Below are 22079 nucleotides of genomic sequence, written 5' to 3'. Positions count from 1 at the left end.
TTTTCTGTCTTCTGGAATCAACACTGATACAACTCACACAGGTTAGGAATTGGTAATACAGCGCTGCTTTACGACTTTCTTTAAATTTCTTTATGACTTTCTTTAACTTTCTCTAACTAGATGCTCTTTTGGATAATACACACTCTGCCTGAAGACCACTGTTCAAATATACTCTCTCTGTAACTGTGACACCTTCCTTCCTTGCCCATGAAGTCATCCTGGGTTCACTATCACCTCCCTATGCCACAAGACACAAGTTTTCTTTTCCCCCATGTTTCCTCTATCTTCTCAGAGAAAAAAAATAATAAAGCTTCCTTGCTCTTACTTCTCTCCTAAGTAAACACATCTACCAGCCTTTTCTCTCTTGTTTAAGCAAGCTGTCTTCAATGAACATTGATACAAAAATAGTAGAAGTGCTGCAAGGCAGCTAGGAACACAGAGTATTTCATGGGTTTCACTGCTCCACCTCCTTCATTTCTGTAAGCTCTTTAAAAGGATTAAGTAGGCACTTTTATTTCTGAACATAAACAGCTGTGTCAAACAATTTCTATACTTAAGTCAATATATTCAGGTGCCTCTTGGCTAATCAAGTCTGACAGGCTCTTTGTTTAAGAAAACTAAGATGTGAAGTACAATAATTCTGTCACCCTGAGGATGCAAGAGACAACACACTGCTGACTGGTTAATATGCACATTTATCAGCTCAAACACTTCTTACACATATGAAGCCTGTCTGTCTAACAACATTGTGTTGACGTTGTCAAGTGGATGTACTGCAAATCTTGTGATGGCATCATTCTTGTTACAAGGAAGATGGGAAGAGTTTAGGTCTTTTGGATGAGACAAATTCATCGCTTCTTGAACCAAGGGAGAAGTAGTCAGCAATAAATATAAATAACTGAACTTAATAATATAAAAATAAATTACAAATTGACTAAGAGAGAGCTGATTTCCCATGGCATCATGAAAAAATATCAGTTGTTAAAAGACGAGATCTTTAAACAAACCTTGAATAAGACTGCTAGCTCAGCACCTGTAGTAGATATTTATTATCCAGCAAATGATAAAAAAAAGAAAGATTCTCTGCCACCAGTGTGTGGTTAAGTCAAATCTCCAAATCACAAACGTGCTATTGTCCAAATGCCAAAGTACACAGAGAGATGGGGTTTCTCTGCATCGCTTCCAGCTTCCCATCAGAAACCCCTTCAGCCCCTTGCCAAGGGAGTGGAAGGCAAGGCACCTGGCACTGCATGAGCCCATGCAAACACCCTGCATGATCTGCTTATTCCCAGCCCGAGCTGCAGGAGAACAGTTCCACTTCCTTTGGACACTGCCTTGAAACCTGAGCATTGAATGACTGGTTGTTAACAAGGTGGAATTTACGTCTAACAAGCAAGGGAAAGGAAACCTAGGGTGACAAGCATCTCTCAGGTCCTATTCTACCTTTTGCAAAAGCGATGGCAAAGCTTGTTAGTTGCAAGCTGTCGTTGACCCAAGCTGGCTTCAGGAGCAGCCCGTTAGGTGACTTCCTACAATGTTTCTGTCAGCACAAGGTCACCTTCCTGACTGCCTCTAGCAACTCTTCCACAAAGATACACCAAAAGCCCTGGCCACTGCCTTTCTTTGGCTTGCTCAAAGGAGGGGAGAGGGACAGGGAAAACCACTAAAATTTTTTAGGCTGAGTTAAAAACCAGTGTAAGTTCTGTTTATAGAGCCTGGACTTCCGACTTTAATATGTCCAGATGCTGTAATTCTTACGGCACAATACAAAAAAAGTCCTGGTGTAAAATACAAAAAAAGTCCTGCTGTAAAGCACTGTTCCTGTACATAACCAACAGACAGCAAATAGAGATCTGGATTCTCAGAAATTATGGATGCACATACAGATCTTCTTTAGTTGGACAGGGTATTACCAACTTACTTATATGTGTCAGATGAAAAGCTTATTTTCAAAGAGGTAACTGTTACCCAGAAGGTGAGGGCAGGAACTCTCTGAAGAAATTTCAGAGATGCCAAAACAGAATTTTGACAGAAACCCACGCAAGCCTCAAATTTCTGCACTTCACAAAACATTACTATACCAACAAGGAAAAAAAAAATTAGAAAATATAGTGTAAATACTCTGCCTCCTTATCTGGCTTCAGGGTGCATTAAAGATGATCTCATAATGGTACCCTACACCTCCAAACTGGAAGTCCATGCAGTAGAGCACGATTTACCAGGAGGGGGCAATGCAAGTACACATGCAGTTGGTATATACCAACAAATCCAGGACCCAGTTCACACAATGAATTGCCTAAGATGAATATAGACCACCCTATTTTTATATTCATAGAATATTATTACTCTTCCTTATACTCAGTTGAAGGCTGATAAATACATGCATTTATGATTTCTTTCACAAAGAACTAGGTAGGCTGCTATCAGCTTAGGAAGAGGATTATTAAGACTGATAACGAGACTTTTATTTTGCCCACAGTAGAGATAAGTCAGGAGTAGAACTTCTTACTCAGAACCAGTCCAAACTGCAGGCTATTTAAATGAAGTAGATATGAATAATCTGCCCTTATGTAAAAGAAACAAACCCCGACAGAAATTGCCTGCGGGTACACGTACATTACCATCTTAGTTCAAATCAGGAATGCTCTTTTGAAGAGAATCATCCAATCATCTCCTCTTACCAGGTTTTGTTTCATATTTTAAAGAGGTTTCATAGTGCCAACCACTCCTTTTGGATGAAATTAAAAAGGCAGATGCACTCCAACCGCAAGCAGGCAGGCAGTCTAGACCTCGGCTAATCCAAAGCGACTCCTCCTGTCTTCAAACACACGTAGCGAAGTCTTTGGGTCCTCAGCACAACAATTACTGGGCTGTAAATCAAAATCTGTTTCTACTGGACTGTACTGCTTGCCAATGGAGCTATACCCTATCACCTCAAAAACATCCATCTTAGGTTCTCATAACCAGGGACAGAGACATCACTTAATCAGGTTACCCAAAACTGTAGAGGTCCACAAAGAATGGGATCCCACCACAGCTAATTCTGCATTTGTCAAACCAGACTCAGTTTTGCAAAGTAAAACTCAAATGTGTCTCCACATGCATCACACTGAGCAATGGTGTCTCTGTGTTGCTGAACAGAAACACAGACACCTGTTGGAACAGCCTAGAACAGCTCAGATCTCTTGTTTTAACCATCTAAGTACTCATGTGTCATAGAGCTGATAGTTATGCAACGAATCCTTATGCTCATTTTTAAAGGAAGGTGGGAAGGAGCAAGAGCAATCCCCGTTCCAAAATGCTTCAAGTAATTTCCTGCAGTTTGACCCTGTATAATTTCCACCTCCTAAGTCATACACGAATTATAAGGTCCCTGCAACAACAACTTCTGAAAGTCACCTCTATGCCTTTTAAAAAGTAATCTTTTCTCTTACACTGCTGAGAATTATATTTGGCAGATGTCCTAAGCACCGTTCCTGTTGCAGTCTTAGTCAAAACTGTCTAGGCTCTGGGCCAGCATTGTAAGAACAAGCCCTCAATTTTAATTTAGGAATGAGGGGGGGACAAGCAACTTGTCCAAGGAGATTATCTAACGCATAAAATTCTTCCCAAAGAACGTCAAATAGGTATACCAGAATACACACTTACTGCATACAGGCAAAAATTAAAAGAAAGCAACGCTTGGTAAAAATATCGACAAACCGATGTAAACCCAGAGATTCAATGCCTGATGCTAATCTTAACTCACATTACCAAGCTTCTCATTGTTTACTAGCCTCATCAAAACAGTGGGTGAGTTAAGGACAGAGTGACAACATTTCAATATTTTGGCCTTCAATTGTGTCACAACACTGATGTTTATCTAAATACGTGTCTACCACCCTTCCCCCATCTTAAAGAGCTTGTTTTGGCCGTTGCTTTGTTAGGAATCACTGGGGACCACACATTTTTCCAACAGAAGATCCAACAAATTGAGTTGTTGGTTTTTTTAAAGCTCACTGTGAACCTTCATTTAATTCACTTTAAGGACAATATTCACCAGCACCACCTGCAAAAGGAAACCTTTACAGCTTGTCATTCATATTTATGTTTCTAAGTGAACCAGGCAGAGGTTATAGACTCAATACAAGATAATAGCTTCTCTCTTTCAAACTCTACATGGTTTGCTGTGTAACCTTATTCAGTAATACATCAACCTACATTACATGCTGTCTTGTGGTTGCTAAAGTTGGTAGTTCTGCCTTGTATTTTAAGAAGCAGCAGGACTGTTTTAAACATAGCTTTCAGATACCTGACTTTTCTTTCAATTGCTCATTAAATTGTGACTTCTGCAACATCTCAGAAAAACTTTCAACCCTGTGCAGCAAAGAGGGATATTGCTTAATTCCCATTACTAGCAGCAATATCTCCTTTATTTTAAAAGGAAACCACTAAAGTTAAATGACCTAGACAATTTAATTGTAATCCCCTTCCTCACTGGAGAAGTACCCCTGCAGAACCCTAGAGATTAAAGAGGCATTTAAAAGACCTTGTTGACTAAGCTAAAGTTTAGAGGATAAGTGATACCTCAACTTTTGCCCACCTTTGTTTGACATTAATAAAAAAAATATTTTCACATTGGCTCCTTGTTCTCTCTTCATAGCATCTTTTTATGATCTGCTCCCCCTGCAACATCGCTACGGAGCCAAAGTCTAAAAACAGCTGGATGAGCAATGATGTTTATCTTGGCAATCTCAGAAGGGTGGGGAAGAAACAGAGAAGAAATGGAGTTTATAAGCCTCCCCCGTGTCCCTCCTCCTGGTTCTATGTGTGGCTGAGTGTTTGCTACCAGTCCCTTCTTACAACATCACTAAATTCACTGGCACATTGAAAAGGAGGGATAAGGAGCATAGCGTGACCTGAAAAGCCATTTGGAATTTTCTATTATTTGTTATGTAAACACGTCACGTGAAATTTAAAGTCAGGATGCAAATCAACATTTGGTCCTGGTTGCGTCCTCGTTAAACATTACAAGGATTTGGAAAACCAAACTGGGTGTAGTTTTTCCACCATTGCTAAGTGAACAGTAGAAACAGCGACTCAAACAAGAGGTCATTTAAGGACGACTGGAATCTGACCCTGCACTTCCTGAGGAGCCAGATGATTGGTTTCACTGCAGCTTTCATACCCAGCTTTGGCTAAAGAACCGTTTTGAAAGTTCTGAAGCTCATAGTGAATATTCTACTATGTAGATATAAACATGCACAAGATCTTAGGAGGCAAAAAATAGGACAGAACAGTATTTTATATCTGCATTTTTCCTTTACTTTTCAGACTGTATACTGCACACCTACCATACCACAAAAGTGTGATTTAGTTATTAACAATTTTTGTACAATTATAATTTCAGCACCGATTTTAAATCATATTTATAATTCTGTGTGGCTTTTAGTCATCATGGTACTATGTGTAAGAGGAGTAATACATGAAAAAAAAGGTTTCTGCCTACCATGAATGAGTGTCAAACACAGATGTTTGAGAAAGCTTTAAAGTGAAATTCTAAGCATGTCATGTCCCCCCCAAAATCATCTTGAGGCACTGCCCAATTAAAAAAAAAAATCCATAGGGGAATAATTAATGTCTCATTCTCTACAGCTACCTAAAGCCTAGACATGTTGTCTCTTCTTTGGAACAGAGACCAAGGCCCAGCCTTCCCCCAGATACCTTCCAACAACTAGGCTTTGGCTTCTGTTGCCTCCATAGGAGCTGCTGGATATTCAGTGCTTCGGAAGACTGCTCATATTCAAGTAGCCAAACATGGATTTAAGTGTTTTGCTCTACATTTGCCAGTGGATTTGCACGTGTTGTTTTCCTTCCTGAGATGTGCTGGAGCTACAGGGAACTCTTTCTAAATGGGCGTGGGAATGGGAAACACAAGTGGAAAAGGGGTTCTTGGCGCCGAGCACCAGCCTCCCGTCTCTACCTCTTCCAGCCGTCTCCTTTGCTCCTTTTGCTGCTCGATGCGCTTCTGCCTCTCTGCCAGCAGCTGCCTCTTGTACTCCTCCTGCTCGCGGAGCTGCTGCTCCTGCAGCAGCTGCTGCCTCCGAAGGGCCTCGGACCGTTCCTTGTTTTCCTGCTGCAGCCTCAGGAAATCACGTCGGAGGGTTGATTCTCCAGGCACATTGACAATGGAACTGCAACAAAAGGAAGTTGAAGCCTCCCATACAATAAAGCCTGATGGGCCATTAAATACCTTTTCCAAAGCAGGGGAACATTAATAAAATATATCATGACGTTAAATTTTAATCTCATTTCTTTCAGAATGAAGACACTGGATGCACATCAAATACACACTCGCAGTGGAAGGCGTGAAATGAGGCCAAGCAAAATAAGGACCAACTCTGACATTTTGGAGCCCCTGACCAGTCACATTTGCCATAAATCTCCTTCCATTCAGAGCTCTCTGGCTCTAAGCCATATGAGAGGGAGCTTTAAAACCTTTAGCAGTCGTACAAGAGGTATTCAAACCCTCCGGGTGGTTTGTGTGGCTTGTGCATACACTTAATAGAAGACAGAAATTTAGTGTGCTCCTGATTTATAGTTATGGGCTTTAGACTAACTTGGCATGAACTGCCCAGAGTCCTCCAAACAGCAGTTATTACCTTGGCTCTCCTTCTTGTTCAGGCACTTCCTCCTCTTCTTCCTCACTTCCACTATATTCATACTCCGTCTCATCTAACAGGAAAGAAACAATGGTCCAGGTAGTGCTTATCTTTAATTTGAGGACAGTGGGGACTTGCAGCAGCACCTTAATGAACCAGTTCCTGTCCCCTTCAGTGAGAAGATCCATCTCAGACCCTACGATTCATTCTGCATATACAAAGCCCATCTTCCCACACATGTAAAGCGGTGCAGCGCTTTGCAGTGGATTTTCAGCACATTTCCTGAATGACACCAAGTTTTACATGTAAGACAAGACACCTGGAAAACCTTGGCACCACCTGAACAAAGAATACAGGCTGCCCAAGACGTTCGCTTCATAGGTCTTGTGATGTGTTATTTCCTGTGAGTCTGATTTATGGCATCATTCCAGGAATTAACTTACTACAAAACGAAAAAGGGAAAGGCATATATGCCAATATCCTCCTGACTACTGTTTAACACTCACATGGAAGAGGCATAGCCTAGATGAGAGTAAATTTAAATTCTCTGAAAATACGACACTTGCAACCAATATTTTCTCTGTAGATAGAGAGAACAAACCCTAAAAGTCTGCTGATAGTCAACACGTGAATGAAAAAAGAACCTCTCAAGGGTATGGGTTGTTTGGAACTTTTCTAGGGGTGGGGATTTAGAAGAAAAAGTAGGACACAAATACCTATTTTTAATAAGCTGCAAGACTGGATTTTTAGAAGCTGCATACCTTTTTCTCCTCTCTTCTTCCTGGTCCTGTCTATATGGTCCTTAAGCTGGATTCGAACTTGCCTTTCATTTGGTTGGTCACGTATAAACGGATGTTTCAACAGTTGTTCTGTAGAAGGTCTCTGCATGTAATTCTTCACTAGACAGCCTTCTATAAAGCTGAAAAACTTTTTTGACCTGAGAAAACGTGAAGGAGGGAAAAAAAGCAAAACTTAAGATCACAGCTAGAACTCAGCTCAAACATTTTTTTTCTATTTTCCCCCAAAGCCTATTTCCTTTGAATTCCTTAATTCCTTCCACAGAACATCACGTCCCTGAGGATGGTACAAGTGCTGTCTGCAAGTGTGCATCCAAAACAGAGCTGAGCGTCCTCCAGCTGAACATCAAGCTAGATGGACACAGGGCAATGCTGACATACCTGCAGCACTTTGGCACAGCCCTGCAGTAATGTGCCCTCTTTCACAGCCATAATTGCCCTGAAAGGCAGGATGTATTAGTGAAAGCAGATCATGCAAACCCAGCTCTGCTACTTCTGGGCCAGTGCTGGCTTGCATCCAGCTTGCTTGGAGCACAGGCAGGGCAGCTCTGGTGTGTCTCCACCTGCCCATGCTATCTAAGGGCATGTCTACTTCAGACGAGCCATGAGGAAAGCCGCAGGAGCTGCTGCCAACATTTCACCAATGCGAGAAGCACCACACTGCTTTTACGTGCACCTGGGCTCACTGAGATAGGTCTGCGAGAGCTTACAATTATTTTAATTTTCACCTTAAGAGCCACACAAATAAATCCTCATAGAACAACACACGGGTGTTGAACATTGTTGGCTGTTCAACACCAGCACGTGGGGTCAAATTCTCACTGACACAATTTGAAGGGCATAAACCCAGCTGAACTCCTCCTGCACACCACGTAAAGTGACAGGGTATGTAAGTTTGTCAAACTGGAGCACTGTCTTTCTAAATTTGCAATTAATTTGAACTCTTGCAAGAGGACCTCTCCAGACAGAAGTCACCAAACAAGCTGCCTCGCAAAATGCCAGTAATGAAAATATTCTCAACTGTATTTTTCATCATTTGGTCTATTTTCTCATAACTTGCCACTGACTACACTAAATAAAAACAGCTGAATCTCAGCAGTCCTTGCTTTGGCCAGATTCACTTTTAGCCTATTTGGTGCTCTCAGACTGCTCCTGTGCCTGGGCAGCAAACACTTCCATTAAATGGTTAAATGCAAAACCAACAATGGTTCCCACCCATCGCTTCACTTTCCTAGTGTCATCCAGGAGGCTCAACTGAAGGTAACCTCGCTGCTTTCTGTTATTCCTCACACCTAGAATGTTATGAATCCAAATAAAAAGGTTCATGAAATGTTCATGCAAATACTGTATATGCATCTCTATCCCTTTAACACATGCAGAAAGCACATATGAGAGAGGGAGAGGGATGCCCTGGCAGTACAAGTTCATGAATAAGTCAATCCAGGCAAAGACCAAGCCCAGCAAGCAAGCCAAGTCTGTATTATGTTGCTTTTGACAAGGCAGTCAAATCACTTCAGTATTTTGACAGGATCACAGCATCCTGCCATCACATTCAATCTATACAAAACCTCTTCCTAGGGAGTTTTTTTCATTTCATACGTGCCAGTCATAACCAGTAACTGTGAGGAAATCCTCCGATACTAATGGATTTTTCTCAGCTGGCAAGAAGCACACACTCAATTTCAATCGTTTACAATAATTATAGTAAAAGCCTTCATTAGTTTTAATAGCTCCTTTCAACTTAGCAACTAGAATGCTATAGTACTGCTCTGTTTCTGTGTTATGATACATCTGAGAAAACATACTGCATATTAAGAGTGCTGCGGGAGTTTATTTTTTAAAATGTGGTTCCAGTTGTCACCTTAATACAGATGCTGTTCTGCCAAGAAAAAAAAAAGGTAGGTTTTTATTTTTGCAGAATTTGAGATACAATTTCTCTGGGACAAACAGAACTAAATAAACAATGCACACTTTTTATTTTATGCTTTGACTCAGTAGCACAGGAGATAACAACAAATTATTTCAGCTAACAAGTCTCTACAATTTTGTGGACGCGGTAACAGAACGGCATGCAGTGAGACACAAGAAAACATCGCGCCACAAGAGGAGTTACAAACCAGAGGCAATTAATACGTACCATTTCTTGGATTTTAACCGTGGGGGAGGGTTTCTGGGTATCAGGAAGAGCGCCCTCATGGGATGCATGTCACAAAGCGCTGGAGGAAAGAAAACAAAAGTGAACAGAAAGATGTAGACATTGGCTTAGCTGCTCTCTGTCAATACCATGGCTTCAGCTTCCACAAACATTCCTACTATCCCCACCACACATGCAGCAGACATAGCAGATGGAATTAGACAGAGCGGACACGGAGCAGGGAAGGAGGATGCCCACGAAAGGACACTAGAAGCAAATCCTCCATTTTTATCACTTGCCCATACTTGACCCCTTGCACCATCAATCTCAGCCTCAATAATCTCTGCAGGAAGAGGTAATGTTTTCCACACAGCAGAAATTCAGGAGAAACAGACTGAAGTGACAGGGATCCAGGATTCAAAGATAAGGGGCCACGACGTTGGTGGAGAAGCTCCTTGGATGCCTGTGTATTCCACCAGACCACAAAGCTTAGAGATGGGATTTTCAGCTGCCTCTGGAGGAAGAGGCAGACCCCACATACCAGTGGACAAACCAAGGCAAGAGCTGTTTAGAATTTACATTGCATCTTTGCTTACTTCTCAAACACCCTTCTTGTGATTTTACGTGATGAGTGGCCAAGCTCTGCTTCAGTTTGGAAATGAAAGAAATATTTCTGTCCAATTCCAAGCGTACAAAACCCACTGAAACAGCTTTTAATTGACAGCCACCCAGGCAACCTAGTGCTCTGAACAAAAAGGTAAAGCAAAAAGGAGGTCAAGTGGTAGCTCAAATGCTGTTAACACAAGGCTGGCTGAGGTGTCCTGCGAGCAGCTCTCCTATGGGCATTCATGCAAATGTGTAATTAGGAAGGAAAAAACAAAACAAAAAAAATCAGACCTCCTACAATATGAACCAAAACAAGAATGTGTTGCTTCATTTTATAAATTTTGCATTAATAACAACAACAATCTGGCAGAGGCTATAATGAAATTACCATTTTTTTTAGTTAGTAAAATGTCAATATGTCATTTCACCTTCATCATTTCAAAGACAGCGGTTTCAAGCTGGGCTGTGGTGTGGTGGTGTTTGTTTACATGTAAAAAAATACATATATATTTATATTGCAGTTCACTCTTGGGTACCTTAGGCTGCCAGTTTTAAATCCCAATCTCCATCTAGGAGTGGGAGCAAAAATATTTGCCAGTATACTGAGGACTTTCATAAAAGCTACCATTAAAAACAAAAACATCAGGCCTTCTTTCTTTTTAAATCCTTCTGTGCTCCTTGCAGATATCTGCTGTTTGCCTTGATATTCAGAAGGAATAAAGATATGAAGGGAAAATAAGCTACCAAAAGTTATGCGTGTTTCTCTCTCAAAAATATCCACGTCAACTCATGAGTGTTCTCATGCAGAGAGCATTAAGTTCAATGCTCTGTGCTGAAGATGGATTTACACTTTAAGTCATGTCACTTTTAAGGAAGATCAACACCACCCACTGATGAGGTGAAACAAAAGGAGAAGCAATGTTAGCATTACCCATCCTGCTGGAAAGGCGACACAGAAAAGATTGCTACAGGCGCTTTTTTCATTAAGGTCGAATTTCTCGAGGCCCCACTGCACCTCTCCCCAGCTGAGGTTTCAACATCCCAGGCCAGCCCCTGCACAAACTGGGACACGCTTCCAAAAGACAATATACTACCCATAGGAAGGAAGTCTGACGCTTGATTACCTTCCAAATATTCCTGCTATAGAAATTAAATTACTGCAGTCTGCACTGTAGTGCTTAAGCGCTATCCTATCTTTATCAAAAGTGTTGCTATTTAGGGAATTTTGTATTTACAGGGCAGGCAAAACCAAAGAGAACAGAAATAACAGGAGGACACTCTCAGAAACCTCAACGCCAGGCTTAGATTACGACCAGCATCTCCTAAGTATATGTTTCAGCCTTAATCAGCCCGCTGGAAAAGCACACGTATCACTTACGGGGAGCTCCTTCTGCCATCTCGATGGCTGTAATGCCACAAGACCAAAGGTCGCTCTGCGCAAAAAGAGACAGAGACCATATGTTAGGAGGTAGATTTACCCGTTCAGACAGCAAGAGTACTATTTGCAGAGGGTGAAACTGTAATGAAATATCAAGGCTATTTAAATAATACAAGCTACTTTTTTCTTTAAGTGTTTCATAAAATGCTACTTGTCATATAATAAATATATATATATTCACAAATGTATGTGCATTTATATATATACATACACAAATGCACATGCATCATACAGAATATGCAAACGACTCTAATAACACATGAATATATTAACGTTAGGACAAAAAGAAACACATTTGCCCCAAATATAAGTCTATGAAATAACAGATTTGTCAGTATTCCCTTGCTTACAAGGGACTGAACGTTTCCGTGTAACAGACTCACAGAAAACACTGTGCGTATTCCACCAAACAGAAGACAAAGAAAATGAAAGACAAAAAACTGTGGGGCAAAACCCCCAAACCTCTCAGGTCTTTTTGAGTGTCTAAATACGGATTAGTGGAATACATCCATTCCTGAACTTTTTCTAGGCAGTAATAGCTAAATAATAATATAATCACATAATAGTTGTATATAGTGGAAGAGCCATCACTGCTAAAATTGTAAGAAGCCTCTCTTTGGCACAATGCTTGTGGCCAAAGCACGTAGTCCATCCCTGCCACCTCATCTTTGCTTGAGGCCTCAAGAAAAACCAAGAGGCCTTCAGTGGGAGCCTTCCAAGGTATTACCTCTGGATAATGTCCCTGACCAGCAGGTAACTGCACTTACTCCAGATCCAGAGCCAGGATCATCAAGTGCAGGCAGCAGCTGGAAGAGTCCTGACAAGGGACAAAATCAAGAGACTCCTGCAACTTATTGGGCAAAACAGCAGAGGAGGCTGCAGAAAGGAGTACAGCCACTGTACAGATCTGTTCTTGAGAAAAGCAGTGTTCATTTTTGGTAATAATATTGTTGTTTTTTTTTTTTTTATAAAAAAGTGAAAATTAAAGAGCAAATAAGCTCTTCTGTACAACAGACAGAGGAGAATTTCTAACAGTCTGGCAATTGCACTTTCAAACCCAGCAATGCAATCATTTCCCTTGGTCCAACCTATCCATTTAAGCTGAACTGCACAGCCTCCTGGTCTTACAGAAGCTTCAACCATGAATTTTCTAAGAAGAAAAATAAATAAATAAAAATAAGATAGAAAGACAACTGCTTCAGCTCCCTACAGGCTCCACCAGGAGCAATATACACGTGTTTTCAGAGAGAAGGAATCCCTTCTCACATCACTACTGCATTAACAAATACAACAGACGAGTCTTCTCCTTTACTAAATCATAAGTCACCTTCCTAGTAAATCTACCTGCAAAGATTTAAAGCATTATCTTTATTACAATGAGCTGATGGATGTAAAAAGTGATTAAATCAACAGAAATAGGATCGATCTGATCAATTAGTCGAAAGGCACAAAACCACCAATTCGAATCTCCCGTGTTATTTTTTTTCAATAAATTTGGCCATACACAGCCATACTGATAGCTAACACCATCACCAATCCTAGCAAATTGATATCCAGACCCAATAGTCATTGTAAGACCCTAATCACTGGTTTTCTGATAGCTTTATTGCCTTTCTTGGTTACAAGTTGGAATAGTTGCATGAGTCTAAGTGAAGATTTTTTTTAAAAGCTTATTTTCTCTTTTTTTTCTTCCTTTGTGCTTTTATAAAAGCAAGCTGAGAAGTACCCTTAAGGTTACAGGATGCTTTGACCAGAGAAATTTAACTTCAAATATGAATACATAATATTCTCAAGGGTAGTGTAAATGCCATCAGGCCAACTGTGGTTTTGCAGTAATTAAATCTTTTGTTTGTGGCAAACTATGTGAAAAATAATCTTTGTTGAGAAATGCCGAGATGGGTACATTTTTATCTACACGTATTAGTATCCTGAAATCAGGAACAGGCACAGTTTAAACACCTCCTTCTGCACTTCACTAGCTCTCCAGACGGTGGTTCTATTTAAGGCAACACCTAAAATGCATTGTTCTGGATTATTACAGTAACTGGGACAATTTAAAGTACAAACGTTATACAAATTGAGAACACGAGCATCTCCAGTTAAACTCTTTTTTTGCCTTCTCTGAGTACCTGCAGTACACTGAAGTCCTACTCCTTCTGCCTCGAAGCTAGGACACTAAAAGTCACGGCAACTTTTAAAGGTCATAAAATTGGCAGTGATCCATACCTCGTACTCCCGTAGCAAAATGTACCTTCACAAAATGGAATTACTCTTACAAAGCATAAGAAATCTCACAAACTACCATCATTCGGAGGTGTTCATGCTGCAAAGGTAAGGTTTTTGTGTGTTGATTTGTGTATTTTTTTTCCCTGAACAGGGCTCTCTTACTCTGTAATCATACGTAGCATCTGGATTTTCATCACAGGCAATAACTTCTGGAGCCATCCAGTACGGAGTTCCAATGAAAGTGTTTCTCCTGCCAACTGTCCTGTCCAGCTGAGCACTCACACCAAAATCCACTGCGGGTGGGAAAAGATTAAAATAAAATCAGAGGGGAAAATAACGCCGTGATTACTTCTGTAAGATGGTTTGGAAATAAGACCAGGTGGATGATCCACAAGGGAGGACCATGCTGAAGAGAAATATGATGATTAATATAGAGGCAGCCAAGTCACCGTGCTTCACTTGCAACGTGCTCAGGCCACAAGCGTCTGGAGACACAGCAGCGGTATGAGCACCTCTCCTGCACCTCCGACCAACCTGTCTTGTGCAGCATCACCTCCTCCCCAGAAGGGCGGGTATGGCTACAAAATACTGTCTTGAAGGCTGAGGAAGGACCGTTCCCTTCCTAACTGGTGAAGCCAAGCACCTTTGTCTACTCAGGCAGACTCTGCTTTCACGCCATGGGAAAACCACATGAGAACAAGTCTCCTTTTTTTGGCTGTCCAACTTTTTTGCTCTAAAATTGGACAGCAAAAATCATTTGTTGCTCAGTGAGCTGCTCTCTGCTCTGATGAATAGAGCAGATGTGTCAACAGGAACAAAAGATGAAGATTATTCAAGAGGTGCTAACTTTGAGCACATAAGCACATGGGCTGCAACAGAGATGCCCATTTCATTACATGAGATTTTTCCTCCTTTCCTCCTTTTCACTTTCTCCCCCTCCCAGTTCCACTGCTGTGATCACATTCACATGTGATATACGCTTTTCCGTACCACTAACTGTGTCTGCTCTAGAAGGGAGGGCTGTGGCTGCTTCACAGAATCCATCATTTAAGAGACACAGACAAACTGGTGGAGACAAGCTCTGTGGGAGCAACGGTTCGGGAGCTACTGTGCTCCACTTTGGACCAGAAGGAGGAAAGCTCTCCAGAGAGCTTCCTCCTCCAGCAGTCAGGACATCTTCCTATGCCTCGTGCTGCAGGAAGGTGTAATGCAAAACAGAAGGGATGTGGGCTGGGTGGGAGGCCTTCAGCATGGCTCTATATTTAACCAAAAAAAAAAAGGTGGTGAATGCAGTGTGATGCAAATACAAAAGGTTAAAGTGTTCAGAAACTGGAAGAGACAGATTGGAGAAAAAGAAAAAGGAGGATGTCCACTTGCAGAGGAAAGAAGAGGCATGGGATGAGCACGGCTTTCAGCAGGCATGCCAGAGCTGGACCTGCATTTTGAACTGCATGCCAGTGCTCCCTCAAGGGTGACACCCAGGCCACATTTTTGTGCCCAGAACCTGAACAGCAGGTGCCGTTGTCGTTCAAGCCAAAAGCAGGAGTGACTCTCATCACCTCCTGAGTCCAGAATAAAGGGAACCAGAACCAACCCACGTCATGCACAACTCAGTGGAGGACACGAAGCCATCCACTCACCAATTCTGGTAAGAAAGCCAACAACCTCAAATGAAATGCAGCTACTTGCATTCCAGTCTCCTGAAGCAGGAGAAAATACACATGGAGTCTCGGTCCATATGAGAGCAGTGGCAGAGTGTACATGCTTAAGAATATGTTGCAGGGCTCTTAAAGAACAAAACTAACCGGGGAACATCAGAAAAAAGAAAAAACAAAGGTTGGATGAATCGGGAAGCGGACGTGCTTGCCTACTTACCAAGTTTCACTTCTGCATTCTCTGTTAACAACACATTCTGCCCTTTGATATCCCTGTGAATCACGTGGTGGGCATGAAGATGTGCCAACCCCTGCAGTAGGGAAAAGAGAGGAAGGAGATGACATTCAGAGTTAGGCTTTTTGCTCAGCAGCAGGCGATCCATGCCTCCCAGCCCCGCAGCCCGTGCTCTGGTGCGTGGGCTTGTGCTCAGCAGACACATGCACTGCGATCCACGGGAGCCTTGTAGCAGCACTCCACCCGCTCAGCTTTTGGTAAACCAGGCAGGGAACAAGGCCCCAGGTTGTGCCCATGCTGCACACGCACTGTGCAAACACGTCTCAGCTGTCACTTGATGGAAGTGCAGTGACCAGAAAGTCTCGGCACAATGACACTGTAAATGACACCAGTGTCAGTGCACGTCGGTGGCATCTGACAGGCACAGAATCCCCCTTAAAAGAATTGGAATTTAGTCTAGTAAGGGGGCAGGAGGAAGAAAGGAGGAAGCACCAACATGCAGATACGTCCCCTGAGAAGGAGGTGGGATGGTCATGGGCTAGCATTTATGTTTGAGGGTGAGGGAATACCGACAGCACACAAAAGCTGTGTTGCAAAGCTGGAGTCCTCTTATCTAGCTTCCATAAATACGAAGCTAGATAATTGTTCCTCAGGAAAAAAAAAAAAAAGTGAGCGTTATACTTTCCAAAGGAAACAAAACCTCCTGGCATACGGTGCTTTTTGTTGAGACAGCACCTGGATGCATGCCCCAAAGTGTTAGCCATGTGGAGGGAGGGCCGGGCAAGACATATGTTGCATTTTACTCCCTAATGCAATTGGTAGAACAATAGGCAACCCTCTTAGCAACTGCCTGTTTTGGTTTCTCCTCGGCACTCTGCTTGGAAAACTGTAGTCTCTGGTGGGATCGTCTTGCCTGTTCGTGCTGCCCTCGTAGACTTTAAATGTTTTATGAAAAATAAAGCAATAGAACCTTTACAGCTGCAAAAGGTTAAGAGAGTAGTGCTTGCTGTAAAGCAATATTTTCTAACACATGTTCTTCATTAAATGATCGTTTACCAGTTTCCCTACAGAACCATTGGGCTCTTTTCTTTTTTTGAAACAGTTAATGAGCATGACAAAAAATATAATCCACAGCTCCTCCCTGCATATGTCACAAACTAACAAAATGAAGGGGTAATGTCCTTGATACCGTTCACTGGCTGTTAACACGAAGCGTGGTCCTGTTTTTCACCAGAACGAAGGCTTTTCCACGGCTTCGCACAGGATACTTTCTAAAGCCTTACGCTGCGCTGCCCCAGCCAGAGAGATAATCACATGAATCATACGTTCTCTCCAGGGTACAATCCAGTCTTACTGGAAAAACACATTCAGGTTCTCGAGAGGTTACGATGAGACTGAGGGGCAACATCTCGAATCTCCTGCAGACCCCAGGTGAGTCCTCTGAGGCTCCTCCGACCCACACAGGAGACTCTCACTTGTGTCTCCACCTGCGCAAATCTTGGCACCTTAGCTCATTTAGCTCTTTGTTACACAACCTCTCTCTTCCATCACTGATGAGTTCAGTGTCAAATCAGGTTTTGCAATGCTTCATTGCAATGTGAACTTAGCATTCCTTTTTTCTAGATATTCCAGTTCCTGCTAGCAAACAATTGAGGCTCCTTTTACGAATGTCTCACAAGAAAACAGCTTTCAGGTAACTCTTTTCTGAAGGAAAACCTTTTTCCGTCTTCTCAGCAAGCCAGCCTCTACCACCTCACCTAAGGAGAACTTAGGATGAATGCAAGACTACATGCAATACCTCCAGGGCTGCACAGTTGTTCTTCAAGTCAAGCGTAAGATCAGCACTCAGTACTACAGCAGTTAGCTTTCCTCGCATTAAGGTATGCTACCCATTTGACTGGAAGTACAACCATCAGTAGGTATTCATGACAGTAACTTTTCTTCCTCCTAGTAAACAACAACTTAAAACGTGCCAGCCAAAACTTCAACAGCCAAACTCTCTCCTAGCAGATGGAGTTTGAGCAAGAGACCACAATCATATGTCTCCATCATCTTAAAAATCACCAAGACAGAGCCGATGTGCAGCACAGACAACAGCAGCACTGATTTATGCGAGAGCCACTGGTGGTTTCCTTTAACATGAAGCCCTCAGAACTTCATTTATGATGAGGCAATTGAACAGACACACTGTGTAATGGTAGGAGGCAATTTGTTTTACAAAGAAGCACGAGGAAAATCATACCAGATTTACTTAGTGCTGCAAACATGCCAATTCAAAAAGCACTTTAACTGTACCAACTGGAAATTAAATATGAGGCGTAATTAGTTAAAGCTTCAGTTTCAGGAAAACTGGTAAGTGGCATCCCTCTCCCTGAGAAACTTTTGCAGAGCCGTATGCTAGCACTCTACGGCGCACAGCCGCATGTGTGACGTATCTGCCTGCTCGAGAGAGACTGCGGGAACATGCAGCGTGCGAGCACATCGCGGCACACAAGTCCCGACGGCTGGCCTGAGCCAACAGCTCCCTTCCTCCACAGGTTTGGTTGGGAGCAGAGAAAGATGACCGCAAGCACATTTGGAACAGCCCATTTTGTACCCTCTCGTGTTATGACACTGTTGTGACCTATATCTTTTCCAAAGTAAAAGCATCTTACAGGCACGCAGGGCACTGTTTCACTGCTTCTCCAATAGGTAAGGACTCTGGTTCATATGCTGGCTTCTCGTGACCAAAAATTGCTACTCTCTGCAAGGCTGCTGTTACAGTGCAGCACGACGCACACAGTCTGCGAGGATCTGCACCTCCTGTCCTTTCTGCCAGCGTAGGAGATGAAGTTAAATGACGCGGAGCAGACATCCATCCACCCCTACACGCTCGTCAAACAATGATTTGGCTAAGAGGATTGATCAGAAACAGCTTCTTGCAGAACCAGGAGCTAGATTATATCTGCAAGATTGCCTGTGTTTTCAAGTGCAGTGGACTACTTTCCTTACCCTGAGAATCTCCCTGGAGATGTATGCTATCCAGTCTTCTTTCAGAGTATTCCCTTTCGTGTTCTTCACGAGGTCTGTGATAGAGCCTGCTCCACAAAACTCCATAACAAGCTGCAAAACAAATACCAGCATGCAACCCACATTAATCACAGCTCCCAGCCGCCTAGTGAAGCAAAATAATCAGGCTGCAGCACTGATTTGGGAAACCCTCACGAAGCACAAAGTATCATTTATTTTACCTCTCTGCCTGGAAAGCGGATCCAAAACAAATGTCTCCAATGTGTGTCAGACATATATGGAATATGTCTCACATTAGTTACCACATTTTCAAGGACTGATTTAATCACTGTAATTTAATACTGGGAATCTGGATTTGCTCAGCTATGCAAAATGCATTAGCAGTAACAGAAGTAAGAGCACATCCAATGCTGAAGGAATCAAGCTGACCACACCATTGCAACACATCGTATTCTATAATTCCCACTTATTTATGGGAGACAAGAACATGCACTGGTGTCTGTACACTGCCATTTCAAACCCAAACTTCAGTCCACTAGAGGGTACAGAGAAGACGGCATAAGAAATGTAATGGGTAAAATTTTCAAGTGCAGCTTTATTTTTACAGCCACACATTCTTACTGTTCAGCCTGTCTGCCTTGTTCCCATGAAACATGTTACCATCCATCTGGGAAATGGGGAAAAAAGTTACTTAAAGAGCAAATCCATTGCTAATAGCAAATCTTGGTTCAGCCATCACGTTAGCCTATGTGATTCACCTCTCTATCTGTTCCAGCGAGCACCAAATTCTATTAGTTTGTCTTTGCATAACGATGTTTCTATCATCCTCAAATTATATCCGAAAGGGAAAGGCTAATGAACGTGCTTGAGAAATATTTGCTTACCCACAGTTGGTCATCATGTCCTGGAGGACTTTTCTTAATGAAAGCACCATAATAAGTTGCAATATTTCTGTGATGAGAATACTTCTTTAGCATATTAATCTCCAGTTTGATTTCTTCTTCTTCATCCTTTGGAAAAAAGAAAAAAAAAAACGTGTTTAATACACCATGTACATGACTTACTTCCTCTTCTCTTTAACACAAGTAGTTTTAAAAAGTTTAATTTATAACAGCATCATGCTCAGTAAACACATCTCTGGTTCATGCCAACAAAATCCTGTTTATGGAGATGGTCTGAAACAGACCTGTACTTCCGCAAGTCTTCGGTAGTGCAAGAAGCAAACGAAGGATGCACTGGACTTCGTCCAACGACAAAGCAGGACAGGAACTGTTTAAAAACCTGCTGCCTATAGTGCCTTAACCAAACACGTATGCAACAGGCTTTTCCTCTATGTAATCCAGAGAACAAGAAAACCAGAAAAATCTGTGAGTTTATGAGAGGAGTATTATCTCCATCTTCCTCATTTTTTTTCACAGAATCACAGAATCATCTAGATTGGAAGAGACCTCCAAGATCATCTAGTCCAACCTCTGGCCTAACACTAACAAGTCCTCCACTGAAACATATTTTTCCTTTAACTTTGAAGATTTCAACCCGTCCTATTTCATTGCCACCGGTGGGGAAGGGCAGGAGCCCACCACAGCAAAGCAGAGGTGGAGAGCAGGAGTCTCCCTCCCTGCACCGACAAGGCGTTTGCCTCGTGCACGGGTTTCCTCCTCCTCTTCCTCCCTCCGGCTCAGCGGAGGAAGAGCAAGTGCATCAGGAAAAGAGGGTCCGGAGCCCGAGTGGTAAACAGGATGCCGCAACACAAAGGCAGAGGAAGGATTTCCCCCCGCTCCTCCTCTGTGAAGTGCCAAGCAGAGAGCAGCTCAGGTGAAGGGAGGTTGTCCTCGCCACACACGAGATCAGCATTAAAAAATTAAAACAAAGAAGAGCTGTCTGGGACGGACACGTTAGATGGAAAGACCCACATGCTCTTTGGAGACAACACATACGGAGACGAGGTCCAAGCAGCAAGCCAGCAGACAGGGGAGAGGCAGGAGCAGACACCACCCCGCTCCCACCACCGGCGCGCTCCCTGCCGCTCTCTTAGCTCACCTAAGGGCAGCGGGAGCCCTAATTCAGCACAACTCAGGGCTGCACATTAAAAGACAGCTCATTTGCCCATTTATGCAGCCTTGCAGCCCCAGGAGACAAGCGTCTGCCTGCAGCTGATTTCAGGAAGGAGCTGCACCCCCTGTTCCCCAGGGTGGCAGGCGGCCGAGGCGGCAGCGAGTGTTTTGATTACCCCGTAATGTCAAAGCTGATTACACGGGAACATTTCAAGCCGTGAACTTCCTTGCAATTTGCAGCACGCTAGCAATCAAATACCCTACTGACAAGGTATGCAGATGTTAATACTAACTACGTGTTAACTACTTATAGGCGCTGGCGCGCACGGCCTCAGCGAAAGGCAACGTGGTGTATTTCAAATACACCACTACCGGGATGCGCCGCTCACCCATAAATTACCACGAGAGAATTCCCCAAATGCACCAGGGATGAACTGTTCTTAAACCTTCCCGTGAAGCTTCTCTAAAGTAAAATACCGAGCGTTGCTGGAACGGGGAACAAAACAGTAAAATAATCTTGTAAATCAAAGTTCCCAGCGAACAGCAGCCCTGGGAGAGAGCACTATTACAAGCACAGCTCCATGAGCCAAAAGCTAACTCGGGGCTTCCTCAGCTGCTTCTTGCTGTCGGTGCTGTTGTGTGATATTTTTATTTAGTCCATATGCAAACAAAAAGAAAAAAGACGAAGGAGTAGCAGTAGAAGTGCACGTGCTTGCACGAGAAACTACCAGGCTGAGCGTTGCATTTAGGCAAAAAACTGCAAAGGAAGCTCTGTTAAACTTAGAGTGTAAACAGAGATGTGTAAACTTAGTTTGGGACTTGATCCCTGGCAGATTACTATCTGCAATTGGATTAATCTGCTGTTTTGTACCGACTCTTCATACGAAAATTATTTCCTACCCTCAGCACATGAACACAATAGCTTTGACAATACAATGGGCAGGATGTCCTAAAGGTTGCTCCTGCTTATCTGTTATAGCAACAGCCAGAATGACAATGCTTAGACAGGATCTTTTTTGGAAGGGGGAAAAAAAAAAAAAAAAGAGCAAGCAAACCAAAATAAAAGATTTAAAAAAAAGGAAAACCAACCCCAAGGGCACAGGGAGACCCAGCAGCCTGCAGGCTGTCGCTGCTCCTTCAGTTCTTCCTTGGGGCTGTGTCAAGGCACCCACGCCACGGCCTGCAGCAACCCCAAGCACCTCCCCTACCTGAGGCTGATATACATGGGTGCTAAATTGCTGCTTGAGCTGTCACAGAGCATTTGTCCACAGCTCAGGAGAGCGT

The 22079-nt window shown here is 42.8% G+C and overlaps 1 protein-coding gene across 20 annotated transcripts in view; it reads right to left on the bottom strand.

The window, feature by feature from the left end:
- Positions 1 to 22079, bottom strand: part of MAP4K4 (mitogen-activated protein kinase kinase kinase kinase 4) — a 151681-nt gene that overhangs the window by 35478 nt on the left and 94124 nt on the right. For all 20 annotated transcript variants that reach the window (XM_040536048.1, XM_040536056.1, XM_040536098.1 and 17 more), the window contains 9 exons: positions 19626 to 19751; positions 18724 to 18834; positions 15718 to 15808; positions 14005 to 14135; positions 11557 to 11611; positions 9576 to 9654; positions 7403 to 7578; positions 6642 to 6714; positions 5963 to 6173 (listed from right to left, as the gene is read on the bottom strand). In XM_040536048.1, the coding sequence (XP_040391982.1) occupies positions 5963 to 6173; positions 6642 to 6714; positions 7403 to 7578; positions 9576 to 9654; positions 11557 to 11611; positions 14005 to 14135; positions 15718 to 15808; positions 18724 to 18834; positions 19626 to 19751 (1053 nt within the window). The remainder of the gene's footprint in view (positions 1 to 5962; positions 6174 to 6641; positions 6715 to 7402; positions 7579 to 9575; positions 9655 to 11556; positions 11612 to 14004; positions 14136 to 15717; positions 15809 to 18723; positions 18835 to 19625; positions 19752 to 22079) is intronic.

Source organism: Cygnus olor, chromosome 1 (assembly GCF_009769625.2).
Source record: "Cygnus olor isolate bCygOlo1 chromosome 1, bCygOlo1.pri.v2, whole genome shotgun sequence".
In the NCBI taxonomy this organism is placed as follows: Eukaryota; Metazoa; Chordata; class Aves; order Anseriformes; family Anatidae; genus Cygnus; species Cygnus olor.
The sequence above is the reverse complement of the archived record's forward strand: the minus strand, read 5'-3'. Positions and strand labels throughout refer to the sequence as shown.